This window comes from Trichoplax adhaerens, genomic scaffold, assembly GCF_000150275.1.
Source record: "Trichoplax adhaerens TRIADscaffold_4 genomic scaffold, whole genome shotgun sequence".
NCBI lineage: Eukaryota > Metazoa > Placozoa > Uniplacotomia > Trichoplacea > Trichoplacidae > Trichoplax > Trichoplax adhaerens.
The window spans coordinates 5,090,168-5,103,915 of record NW_002060946.1 but is presented as its reverse complement, the minus strand read 5'-3'; the positions used below and the strand labels follow the sequence as shown (position 1 = coordinate 5,103,915).

The following is a 13,748-nucleotide window of genomic DNA, read 5'->3' as shown; positions in this document are numbered from 1 at the left end:
CGGCTGTTAATAATTACTACCATTTACAATTATCATGAACTTGTCGTATATTTTAGTTTTTACTTTATCCATGGTTTCATTTTTTGGGCGCAAATTATGCACCTCAAAGTAAATATTAAAAATTTTATAACCAGCCCAATCAATCACAAGGCAGCTACAGGATTAATAATGTTAATCATGGTAGGAAGAAAACATTTTTGGGCGGTTGAGCACATGATAATTGATCAAATACAGATGATCTCAACATCTGATTTCTTGCTTTTATTAGCAGTAGCTGAAGAATGTTATATTTACACGAAAGTAGATTTTTTAGTAGACTTCTTCTCTATCTAGTCAGTATTAAGGGTATCATCATATATTATCTAGATTCATAACAATAGTTTTTAATATTTCTTCGTGAGATGATTCAAGATCAGTCAAGAGCTAATAATGTCAAGAACTAATTTCTGTTTTTTTCGAGCCATAAAGTTTGCACCATTTCTTTAATATTATTAGTAAACAAGTAATTATAATTTCTATTCAATAATGGATCATTCCGAGAATTACTAAAAGAACCTTAAATTTTTAACAATGCATCGTTCGCATCATGGACAGACTAAAATCCATGTCAAAATCGATTACAATATTTCCTCTTTATGGTATATGATACTGTTTATGCAAATTCATTCCTTTATCAACAATAGGTTGGAAAAATCTATTAGACCAGTTATTTTTCAATTGTTTTATCATAACTCTGATGTCATTAGTACGTCTGGTGTTTAAAAATTTCTGATATTTTTTCTTTTTGTCTTTGCTCCTCGACAAAAATGCTATTGCTCCTATTTGTTCTATTGATCATGTAGATTTATGTAAATTTATGCGGCCTATTTCAATAGTTATGGTGATAAAGAGGAAGTCTTCGATTAAATTGGAATAAAAAGCAGTCTTTGGATTGAGATATTGTCATAGTTTAAAAATAGTCCATCTGGCAATAGACTAAACAAACAAAACAAACTTTTTCTAGACAATGAATCCATACTATGCCGTAAAATAATTACCAATACAATACTATTTACTAGCATAAATCGATTATTTAGCAAGGTTTCAAGTATTGAATATTACTTTATTTGAAAGAACTACAATATTGCAATATAAAAAGTTAATACTTTTCAAGTCAATACCAAGCCAAATTATGTCAAAAAGCAGACAATAAACTTCCACGTAAAAATGTTCGAACGGTAGAATAGCGATGAAAATAATTTGAATTTCAACTGCAGCACTTTCTGAAATCGAGTCGTGAAATAATACATCGTCAAGAAGCTGAATGCAAGCCATTCTATCATTACTTATCATCTAGATTTTGTCCTATTTGTGATTGAGTAACGTACGGTAGTTTATGCTTTCTATTCGCAGTATATAGGTATGGAATAATAGAACTTATTATACTTGCTAATCTATAGTTTGTAAAAATTGGACAAAATACTGGCACACACGTCATTTTTGTGAAGATATTAATTTCTATTAAATATGCGGTACAGATTGAGAATAACTAGGCTAAATATTAAACAGTGGATAAACTGTGCTATAAGTATTAGCTTTCATTTCTCAAATTCTTCATACCGTAAACAGAATTAAAGAAATAGCTTATATGAAATATGAATGATGATAAATTAAAAAGTTGAATATTAGCCTAAACTGTTTGATTTTTCTTTCTTCAAGCTGTACATAACATTCAATAAAGAAGAGGAATAATAAAAATGGTATTAAATTGAAATTGCATTTTAAGGATATTTATAATTATTGATTTAACCATTTTCCTGAACAGAAACTGTTATTAATAATATATATTGCTATTTACAATATTGCCTTTGATCCAAGTCACATGATACTATACAAGTCCGCAGTTGTTCCTTACTTCGAATGTACAAGAAGACCATTAAAACAGTGACTTAATTTTCCTCTAGTTGATTTCTATCTTCATCTACGTTCTATTTCGCAATTGTATGTTGGGTAACCTAGTCTAATTTTTATATTATAATTGTTATCACAGCCCTTCATTAAGAAATCGAAATTATATGATGGGTTACGGCCAATGTTGGTTGTAATCCTTTACTTTTACACGAATGTTACTTTACTGCGGCTGATAGCTATATTATTTCTAGTGTTCAATATTTAATGAGATCATGAATGTATTCATGTTCCTCGCGTTAATTTCTATTTTCATTTGTGTTCTATTTCGTACATTATCCATATTGACTTTTTTTCTGCTTGGGGTAGCTGTTATTAATAATAAATATCCTCCAGTCTAATGTTACTATGGAAGCAAGTCTCATGATGTGACAAAAATACGCAATAATCCTTGTATTACTTTTATATATTTCTAGTGTTACTGAGATATCAATAGTAATTACTTTTAATGTCTAAAAGCAATACTAGCTAATTTTTTTACTAATCGCTTAAGATTTTGTTTCCTCTGTGCGCTATTTTACTCTCATGTATTATCTAGTTTGGCGTAAAATATATTAAATCAGTCGATTACTTTATCCTCCATGTCCGTATTGCATGTTAATATATTTCAGTATTTTACATAAACAGAAAATGGAGACACGTATGAAACAAATTTTATGATATGAAGCCCTATAACTGATCTACTTTCTATTTTACGTCGATGTCAGGATTGCCTTATTAATATTCAATGCTAAATTTAAATATTAATGACAATGATATAAGTAGCAAGCTGCAAATATTCATTTCTATTACAGGCCTCTTCATTTCCACCCCACGTAATTTACTATCACTATAATCAAGATTTATTCCATAAGCGTGCTATACGATCAATGTTTTATTCGCTGCTAAAATTTCGTTAACAGTTAGAACTAATATTTAGTATTACCATGGATGAACAAATATCAGCTTGTAGAATATCTGGCTCTATTGTGACACAAGTTAGTGATATGCTTTCCATTATTTCATATTCATGATCCAAATTCCGTTAATTGATATTCATTGGTACTAATAATTAACATCCTCAATAGCGAAATAAAGATCAAGCTACGGGATATAAATATCCAGTGCTATTCTATTACTCGTTAGTGATGTAATTTCTATTGTATTATATTTATGGCCAAAACTTGTTAGTTGAATTCACTACCTACTAATTAGCAACATCGCCAATGGCAAGATAAAAATCAAGCAGCAGAATATCCAACGCCATTCTATCATACCGATTATACTTTCTATTATTTTATATTTATGATCAAACTTCAGCAATTGGCATTTACTACATATTACGTTTCAGTATTATGCGTAGAATTTTTAGAATCAGTTATCAGATATGAAAGTATTACTAGTAGTATATACCCTATATCTATTGCGGGATTTCATAAATTCAATTCGATTTATTACAGTATAACTACTTATGACAAAAAAGCGGCTTGTAAGTATTTCAATTGTATACTAGTATTCTAAAGATACTATACTATGCTATATTTACGTAGGGCCAAATTTCCTAAATTCAAGCTCAATATAATTACACTATAACAGCTTATGACGAAAAAGCAGCTTTTTAGTTATCCGATCCTAAACTATCATCCTAAGATACCAGAAATGATGATTGCTTAGGACTGGATAGAATCCAACGATCCATTTTAAATATTCCTTGTGACACTATGAAGAGAGTAACCAATATAGGTGCTATCAATCTGTATCATAAATAAAATTGTTTTGCCTAGAATGGAAACAATTGAAATTAAAATTGTTTTAGATAAAGAAAAGAAATGAGATGAAAGCAATCGGTTATAAATATCACATGATACAATTTTCAACCAATCATTTAATTTTGGACATTTCATTAATTAGATATTAATGATGCAGACGGAAGAGATTGATTGAAATAAATAATTTAACTTGATTATTAGTATCATTAACTAACTGTAAATCGAAATACTTTGAAATCAGGAGTTAATCAACTTATTTACCTTCAGCTAATAGACATCTAAATAGTCTTTTAATCAAGCTCAATCATTCTTGTTAGGTGTGTTTTTCCCCTCTAATTTATTCGATAACTTTGCAAATCTTTAATATTGTAATAAATTTGATGCTTACGCAGGCTTTTTTAGTCTTTTTTGAATTATAAATTTTTATCATGGATTTAGGTTATCAGTTTGAATCAGTCTTCCTGATAATTTTTTGATTGTAGCATCAGTCGTGGTATCTTAAAATTGATGATATTAATGTTCTAATTTTGCATTGGGTTTAACATATCCAATGGACAGTAATTAAACCTGTCTTATATGGCCAGATTAAATTTATGGACAAGTTCATGAATTAATAGCTGAAGCTCAGAAATAGAGCATTCCATTGATTTATATATGTTACGATACTGAACATTGCTAAACGCGCATTTAACCTATAAATGACAAGTTGAAAGAACCTGTTATGAACTTTTCTCTTTGAAAAGTAGTTTATTAGATGCTAAGTAAGAAGTAATATTAATCTTTTGATTTACTATAACACTATTACTGCAATTGATGAGGATCCAATTCCGTAACTGTTTAATTTCATTTCTAATAATGTTATCAAAAACTATTGATGGATCAATAGACTAAAAACATTGACAATAGCTATCCATGCCAATCTCAAATTCATCCCATCAATCTCTCTTATTTACTAATTATAATTAAGGGTTAAACAATGTCTGCAGTCAAGCACAGACTAGATTTATGAGTGTGTCTTAAAATTTCTTGCTGCTCACTATTATTTCAATTTACAGGAGGAAAATAAGAACTTGATATTCATGTGATTGAATGTTTACAATATGGTCAACATTACATTAAGATTGGAACAAGCTGATCTTGATTCACCATCTACAACATATCATTGATGTTGCTATTTTAAATAAATTCGGTATTGTTTCATGCATGTGTTAGACAGTATTGGTATGGTGTAAGAGACATATATAGCACAAAGCTGGAATAATAAATCATAAGGTACGATAGATTAGTCAATGTAGATCAATCTCTATTCGTAACTTTTTAGAAACTCAAATTAACCTTCGATAGAGGATTGGCTTGACCAGCTTGGCAAGAAAGGTAAAACTGAAGGTAAATTAACCATGTGTTGGAAATTTTGTAGAAAATAAAAATGAATTCAATTGTTTTAATGAATGTTTGTATTAGTCTCCTAACTATTGCATGATTGTTATTATTAAACTTATCTTGCTGTATAGAGCAAGTATCCACTAGAAAAATGGTATAAGGATAACTATTTATAAAATTATACCAAAATTGGATCTGTGTCCAGAATCCTTGGTTCGTTGTCATCTATTAGCCATCTTTCTTTTCAATTCTTTGTTCGAAAAGTTTTAGCTATGATTCATTACTGTAGCACTCAAGTATTTTCTATCTTCTATCTAATTTATTCACAACACCATAACAAATAAAATGGACTAGGTATTATATTCTATTTAGCATCTTTTAAAGTGCTATTTTATTAAAATTGATAGTCATCGGTTACTTTTACTATGCTACCAGTAACCAACTATAACTTAGCTGCAATGAAACTGCTGTATGTTAACAGAATCTAATTGAACTAACTGGCATCGTGTTAGTTTGGTATTAGTATGCATAAAATAATTTAGACAAATTTTCACTGGTTAGTCTAATTTAAGAAGAAATTTGATCTATCTAGATATCGATTTCTATTAAAAGACTACCTTTCACATGGTAATTTATAATTCATCAATAGCCACTAATCATTAGCATCATAACTTTGTGTAAAATAATAAATTAATTAACGATAGATCCTTTTTCAACACTGTTATTGATCTTGTTATGATAGAATAGAGAGGTTAATATAGACTATAGTTGCCGATTATTTCTTTTCCCTAGACTATCCAATATGGCTATAAAGCTACATGAAACATTTGTTGATGATTTGATTCGATCTTTTATTTCTATTCTGATGTCGAATAAATTCTGTTAATAATATTAATAGGAATTAACCTGATTCCTATTAATATTGTTTCCGTTATTTATCGAGCCGGCGATTATTTCTCGCTTTAGCAAAGTTTTAAATTTGCTGGGTTGGATTATATTTTTTATATTTCGATAACGATTACTATATCCATATCATCAACCTAACTATGAGAAACATATATACATAGTGGTGGGAACAATTTATTATGTGCATCCGGAACATAATAAAGAAAATAATCCTTCATAAACTCGGTGTCGTATTCTCTATCTCGGTAACTATTCCTCTATTTATTTCCGTTATTTAATAATCCGGCCATTATTTATTTCTATTAAAAGAAGTTTTAGAATTTGTATGATTGAATAGTATTTTCTGTATCTCAAAAATGATTGCCAAAACAGTATCACGTACCTTGCTATGAGAAAAGATCTACGAATAGCGATAGAAATATATTATGTACATCTGAAAAGCGATAACGAAAATAATCTCTGATAAATTCGGTATCGCTTTCTACATTTCGATAACTATCCCGTGTTTATTTCCGGTTCTTATCAAACCGGTGATTATTTCTAGCAAAAGGAGTTTCTAAACTTATAGGGTTGAATAGTATTATCTATATTTCGATAATGATTACTATATCGGTATCATCTACCTAGCAATGAGAAAAGATATATAGTTGGCGATGGAAACGATTAATTATGTGCATCGGGAGTGCAGTAATAAAAATGATCATGAATAAATTCGGCATTGTGTTCTCTATTTCGGTAACCATTTTCCTTTTATATCTTTCAAGATAGAAGGTAAAATGAAATAAATATGGTGATGTAAACCATTAAATAGAAATGTAACGCAATAATAAATAAATTATTCTCTACTTTGGTGTTAATATTACCATGATAAACATTCTGTCTTTTAGTTTATGATGATCTTCTGGAAAATACTGAATGTAAAAATCAATAATTAATCATTGTCGGTGTGAATAATTCTGTTGATATAATTGCGTGCTTACATCGTTGATGAAAGTGAATAATAATTACTCATTTATGAATGCATAAGATTAAAAATCAATACCATATGTCGGCTTTTTGTTGATATTTAGTAATTTCATTTGATCTTCGACAGTCGCGTTGCGGTAAAAGAACAAAATAAAAATTGAACATTTTTGACTTGTATATAGACTGTTAAAAGACGGAATGAGCCGATGATTACTTTATTAAGGCAAATTCTGTTATATCGTTAAATGGCAATTTGATCTATCATTGCATAGGAGATAAAGCTTTCATGTCAGTTCATTTGATCTTTTCAAATCATGACCATGATGTCATCAATAATTATTTAATTTTCTCCTGATGCTATCTTATTAAGGGGTAGCCATGATCGAAGCTGATTTTGAGTAACGATGAGCAATCAGCTCGAATTGCTAACCAGCTATTCTAACTTGGTTTTAATTGTGCTTAGGAATAAATTTTTCATAGCCAGATCATTCTATTTGATCTGTTTCAAATCATGATTATGTTTCCATCAATAAATTATTTTTCTCCTGATACTATCTCAGGGGATAGCCATGATCGGGATTGATTTTAAGTAACGATGAGCGATCAGCTTGGATTGAAAACTAGCCGTTCTAAGAGATTGTCTTAACTTGTGCTTAGGGATAAAATTTTTATAACCAGATCATTTCATTTGATGTATTTCAAATCATGATCATGGTATCATTAATAATTTAATTTCCTCCCTGATACCAACTGGGGTATAGTAATAATCGAATTTATTTTCAGTTACGCTTAACAATCAGCTTGGATAAAACTAGGGTTATAGTAATACTAATTGTATCCGATATCCCTCCTACTTGAAAAATTGAAAAGTAACTACATCCATTCAATATAGGACAGTCAGTAGTCCAGGTTCAATAACTATTTTTAGTCAGAAATAGTTTTTGTCCATGTCGATTTTTACTGATGAGTTGTTTAAAATTAAGAATTGATTTGGCTAGAAATATTTTCTTTACTAATTTTTGTCCATTTGGCATTGGGCAGGATATAACATGATGGATACGATGAATAGATTGATTGATTGATTGATTGATTAATTGTTATTGCATGATTAAGTTAGATCTCATTATTTATTCCATATTATTGAAAAAAGATACAAATTATATCATCAAGTTTATTAAAGTCTAGGTCTACTTATAGTGCTGTTGGATCGCTTATTTCATGGAATCTGAACTTATTACCATTCCGGTGTGAAAATTTATACCTATTCCAACTACAGTCAATTTAATTTTACTTATGCCAAATAGGAGATTGCTTGATCTAGCCTAGTTACCGTCGCTAAGACAGCTAAAAAATAGAGTCATGATTTCTTTTTTCCCTTACCAAACATCCAGTTGTAAACTTGCGGCAATTGGATTATGCTGTATATTTTCCAAGCTAGCTACGGTAGTTAAAATAAGGGGAATACACCTCTTGATAGGCATTTTCTTCCTAACTCTAAATAAATTCCCAACTCTCCACGGTTGGATTAGACGAGTAAGCTTTAGCCTACGTTTCTTTTGAATGCTGATGCTGATTGTAATATTGGAATACTTTAGTTATTTGTCATTGCTGTAGTTGCCACTGCTGTTATGATCAACAATGACTAATTGACTCAAAAAAAAAGGAAACTTGTAAGATAGCAGATTTTAAAATTAGTAAATGGTTACTTACAACCTCTACTATCGAATCGTTTACTGTCTTGCAGCAATCTTAATTAGACTAGTATCAATAGTTGCCATAATCAACAGTGGAACGTTTTTCCATTTTTTTACTCTGCCATTGAGTCTGAACATTTTTCTATTTCCTATATAGGATAATGATCAGTCTGTCTAAGGCATGATTAACTTTTCCATCTAGTTTTATTTCTCTAACGCTTACTCATCCCTTTAGAACGATGATGATCAAGGGTTACAGAATTGCTTAATAGAAGAGGATGTTATGAAAAGTGAACCAACACTTTTGATCCAAGTCATGTTGATTTCTTTGTGAAGATTTCTTATACGGAAAACGATTTTTGACTTTGCAGATTTCTCTATCTAAATTGTGATAGAGATTATATCAATTGCATCGAATTTCTTATGCTAGGATAGAAATAATTATGAACTGGTACATTTCTCACTCTAAACCATGATGGAGGTTATATCAATCATACAAATGTTCTCATGCAAGGGTGGAAATAATTTTAACTGGCAGATTTCTCTATCTAGGCCGTGATGGAGATTATACCAATCGCATAATAACAAAAATCGACTCAAATTCTATTAAGAAAATCCATGATTGATTAAAGTTATGTAAACTACTTCATTTAAGTCATGCAAAGGAAAAAATGAATTGAATAAATATTATAGTTATAGCCCTCTTTTCCCTCTGAGGTCAAGCTAAAAAGATTGATTATGTATGTAGTGATATCCATGGACCAATCAACTATTGGACATTTCAATGAAGAAATCAACTTTTTAACGTATTCGTGGAAGAGAAATATTCGTTTCTACTATTTGCCTCCTATTTCTATGTTCACTAGTAAGGGAAATTTGATATCATTTTTAAAGCCATCATGAGAAGTAATCCGTTAAGACTATGAAAATGGTCAGCATTGATCCGGGCGGACTCTACGATTCGATTTCATCCTTTCCTCATTCGATTCTTGATCAAGAAAGATAGCTTAACGTAGTAATATCTCAGTCGAAGGGTATTTTCATTGATGTGCTTTTCTCTCAATTACCTTATAACTATAGTTGCCAACAGCATGCAGTTAGCAAGTGGATTTACTATACTAAGGTCTATTTTCCCCTTACTTGAATGAAAACGGCAGCTAGTATTGATTCTATTTATTCTACTATTTCCATCAACTGCTAGAGCGATTAGGATAACTTAATACATGAATCTGATGTATTCCGCTTTTAAAATGAAATCTAGAATCTCTGTGGATTCTCCCTTTTCTCTAAGTTCAATCTTCAACAAGAAGACCGCAAACTTGACGTAATAATCCTATATATCGTTGTCCGGATGAAAGCTACAATCTATCATCTACTCGAATGGCTAGCAATATGCCGGTAGCAAAATCGATCATATGAATCTATCTTCCGCCTGAATAAAACTACAGTCTATGTCTAACTTGTCCATCCCCTCAATCCAATCTCTTTCTCAACACTTTATAGCCCGACAGCTGGAGTAAAACAACTTGAAATAATGATCATTGCTCATATCGAGCCTGCAACGAACATTTTAAAACAATTCTATTTGTTTACTTTGTGGATTGTCTTACTTAAATCTTGAATAAAAAAAAGTAAATCAACGCAGTGACGATAGTGTAGACTTTGATCTCGTCATGAAAACTAGCGTTTCTATTTACTTTGCCCAATTTAATCGTTCTACGACGACTATTCTTGACCACGGAGAGTATAAAATCGATCCATTTCCTCATATTGACGGTATCATTTTTCTAGCCTGTTAGGCTTTAGTCTCACTAAGGAAATATCATCTCTAATTGCTTCATCCATTTTAATCGTTCTATGACTGGTTGATATCTTATAACAACCATTTTGGCCATGAGTATGAAATCGATCTATTCCCTCGTATTTAACGTATAACTCTTCTCACCCGATCCATTTTTGATTTCATCAGGGAAATTTCATCTCCAATTGCTTTACCCAATTGAATTGTTCCTTCGCCACCATTTCTTTGCCACACAGGCTGCAAAGAGAATGAAATTGATCCATTTCATGGTATTTATCATGCCATTATTCTCATCAGATCGATTTTAATCTCATATTGGAAATTTCATTTCCAATTACTTCACCAAATTGTAGATTTACAATAGTACCAGATAACCATGACCCATTTCACTACTACCTACCTGTAAGTTAAAAAATAGAGGGTAGTTAGCTAAGCAGGACAGAGTGATCGCTTTCTTTCCGATTAGCCACTTTTTAACTACTTACCGGTAGCGCTACCAAGCAACAATGGCCGATTTCACTGCCTACCACTAATTAGAAAAGAATGTAGACAGTTAAAACAAACAAAACTAGAATATAGAAAGCTAAATCGTCGTTGTTTTCGTGACTGAATTAGTTTATAATCGCAATGGATCGATTGATTGCCTTAGCCCATCTAGATTAAAATGTCTATGCACGTAATCTGCCGGAAGTAGAATATACTGTAGAAAGCTAGCGGAGAGAAATAGATGCCTTAGTGGTCGCTTCCTTTTAAATGAAATAGTTTTTATTCCAATCGATCATGATCAATATACTACCGTAGTTAACATCCAAACAAGAATATAGACGTATTTGTCGTCGTTGTCGTGGCTGAAATAGTTTCTTAAATGAAATAGTTCCTATTCCCAATCGATCATGATCAATATACTACCGTAGTCAACATCCAAATAAGAATATAGACGTATTTGTCGTCGTTGTCGTGACTGAAATAGTTCCTAATCGCAATCAGCATTGATTAATATACTACCATAGTCCACATCTAAACTAGAATATAGACATCCTTGTCATTGCTTTCTCAACTAAAACAGTTGCTATTCGCAATCGATTATGATCGATATACTACCGTAATCGATATCTAAACTAGACTATAAACGCCGTTGTTGTCGCTTTCTTAACTGAAACAGTTGATCGTTCCAATCAAAAGTGATCGATTTACTACCGTAGTCCATCTTCATTCGAATATAGAAAGCTAAAGGAGAGAAATCGATATCGTCATCTTTGCTCCCTTAACTAAAACAGTTGATACGGGTAATCGATCATGATCCATAGACTGTCGTAGTACGCCAAAGTTAAACGATGGAAAGCCAAAGGAGAGAAATCGATTTCCTAGTTATCACTTTCTTAACTTTGCCATTCATCTTCGCAACCGATCATGATGCAAGGGCTATCGTAGTAAGTCCAAGTTAGAATAGAGCAAGATAAAAAGAAAGAGGTAAATGTGCTATGGCAATCGGCTTTTTTCATCTACGAGAACATAAGTATGAAGATCATGCCTATCCGCGTTATTTTCATAGCTGTTGCTTTCTTTACTGAACACTATTGTAGCCAATATAGACGGCTATAATTTAGAAAGTAGAAAAAAAGAAGCAAGATAATATGGGTCGAAGTATTTTGTCATGCTTTGCCGCCTTGTTCACTTAATATTCCATTCATTGACTTGGCTAACGAAATCATGCAGTTCATATCCATTTAGAATAAAGAAAGTTGAGCAAAGATGTGGTTACAAATCCGATCTACCCCAATTCTCTTCCGGTGATTACCTTTTTCCTACCTTCTTCATGTTACCATGCGTTAGCCCTCTTCAAGGGGGTAAAAAGGCGATAAACGAGATTGAAAAGTATGACTATCTAAGCAGGCCAAAACTAGATAGCCAAAGGCGATTGATGAACCCGAGTGTGTAAGAATAGCATTTCTCTCACCTAGCTAGCATGATCAAGGACGATGGATCCGCTGGTGCTTATTTTGATTTGGTGACTAGATAATCGACCTAGTCAATAACCATGATTACAACAAGTGGATAAAAGGACGATGAACGAAATTGGAAAGCATGGCTATCCACCAGGCCAAAAGGAGAAAGCCAATGATGATTGATAGACTCAAGAAGTAAGTATTTCTCTCATCTTACTGTCATGATCAACGACGACGGATTTAAAGGCATTTCTTTTGATTTGATGACTGGATAATCGATCTAGTCAATAACCATGGTTACAACAAGCGGATAAAAAGACGATAAACGAAATTGGAAAACATGGCTATCCACCAGGCCAAAAGGAGAAAGCCAATGATGATTGATAGACTCAAGAGGTAAGTATTTCTCTCATCTTACTGTCATGATCAACGACGATGGATCTAATGATGTTTGTGTTGATATTGTAACTGGACGATCGACCTAGTCAATAGCCATGATTTCAACGATAACCATGGATCGATCTAAAGTAGAAAAAGCACGAAGGTGATCTATCGATGCAAGTGGCAAGGATAGCGTTTCTCTCCACTTTCATCTTGCTACCATTGAATTATCAACGATGATGGATCTACTGGTGTTTATTTTGATATTGTGACTGAATGATAGCCATGGTCAATAACTATCATTTCAACGATAGCCATTTGTCTATTAGACTATGTGTTAATCATAATTATGCTGATCAAAGCCATTGATGTCTTTCTGTTTTGTGTGTAACCTTATTTTTTCTCCACTTAGTCATCCTCTAACAATAATCAAATATTTAGTATTGTTTTAATCCCACTAACTTAAAATAGCTATTGATGAAATATTATTCTTTTTTATTGAACTTTTCTTTTTGTTATCAATAGCAACAGATGCCACCTGTAATATTGTCTAATTTAGACTTCAATCAATTTCTATGCTTGCACCTGCCATTTTGGGGAGCCCATAGACTACTGTTTCATCGCTCATCAATTCAATTTGATTTCCTCTTTCACTCTTGACACATTCAGCCTGTTTTTTTGCACTCGTTGATTTTGTCTTTTCCATTTCCTTTTTGGATTGGCTTTCCCTTTAGTTGATTGCCAGTTCGTAAAATAGTTTTTTTTCCCCCCCATTTCTCTTCCTGATTGACCAACTTGGCTTCTACTCGCTTTCTAAATTAGTCCATTAAAATCGTGGATTAAGGACCAATTCAATCGAGTTAGCCGATTGAAATTCGTTGACCCTTATTAAAGCCAAAAGTCCATTTTGGATTTCAACTTTTTCAACTATTCTCCTTATTCTTTCTTGGCTTGTCTTTTGCTGTATTGGATTGGATTC

At 31.9% G+C, this 13,748-nt stretch overlaps 1 protein-coding gene across 1 annotated transcript; it reads right to left on the bottom strand.

Annotated features, from left to right (window-relative positions):
* Positions 1-9,857: 9,857 nt before the first annotated feature.
* TRIADDRAFT_55773 (uncharacterized protein) lies at positions 9,858-11,854 on the bottom strand (the record flags this gene model as incomplete). The annotated part of the gene is made up of 5 exons (XM_002111555.1): positions 9,858-9,974; positions 10,587-10,679; positions 10,810-10,842; positions 10,928-10,971; positions 11,827-11,854. 5 exons carry the CDS (start codon positions 11,852-11,854, stop codon positions 9,858-9,860), a joined length of 315 nt encoding a protein of 104 aa, XP_002111591.1.
* Between the last annotated feature and the right edge of the window lie 1,894 nt (positions 11,855-13,748).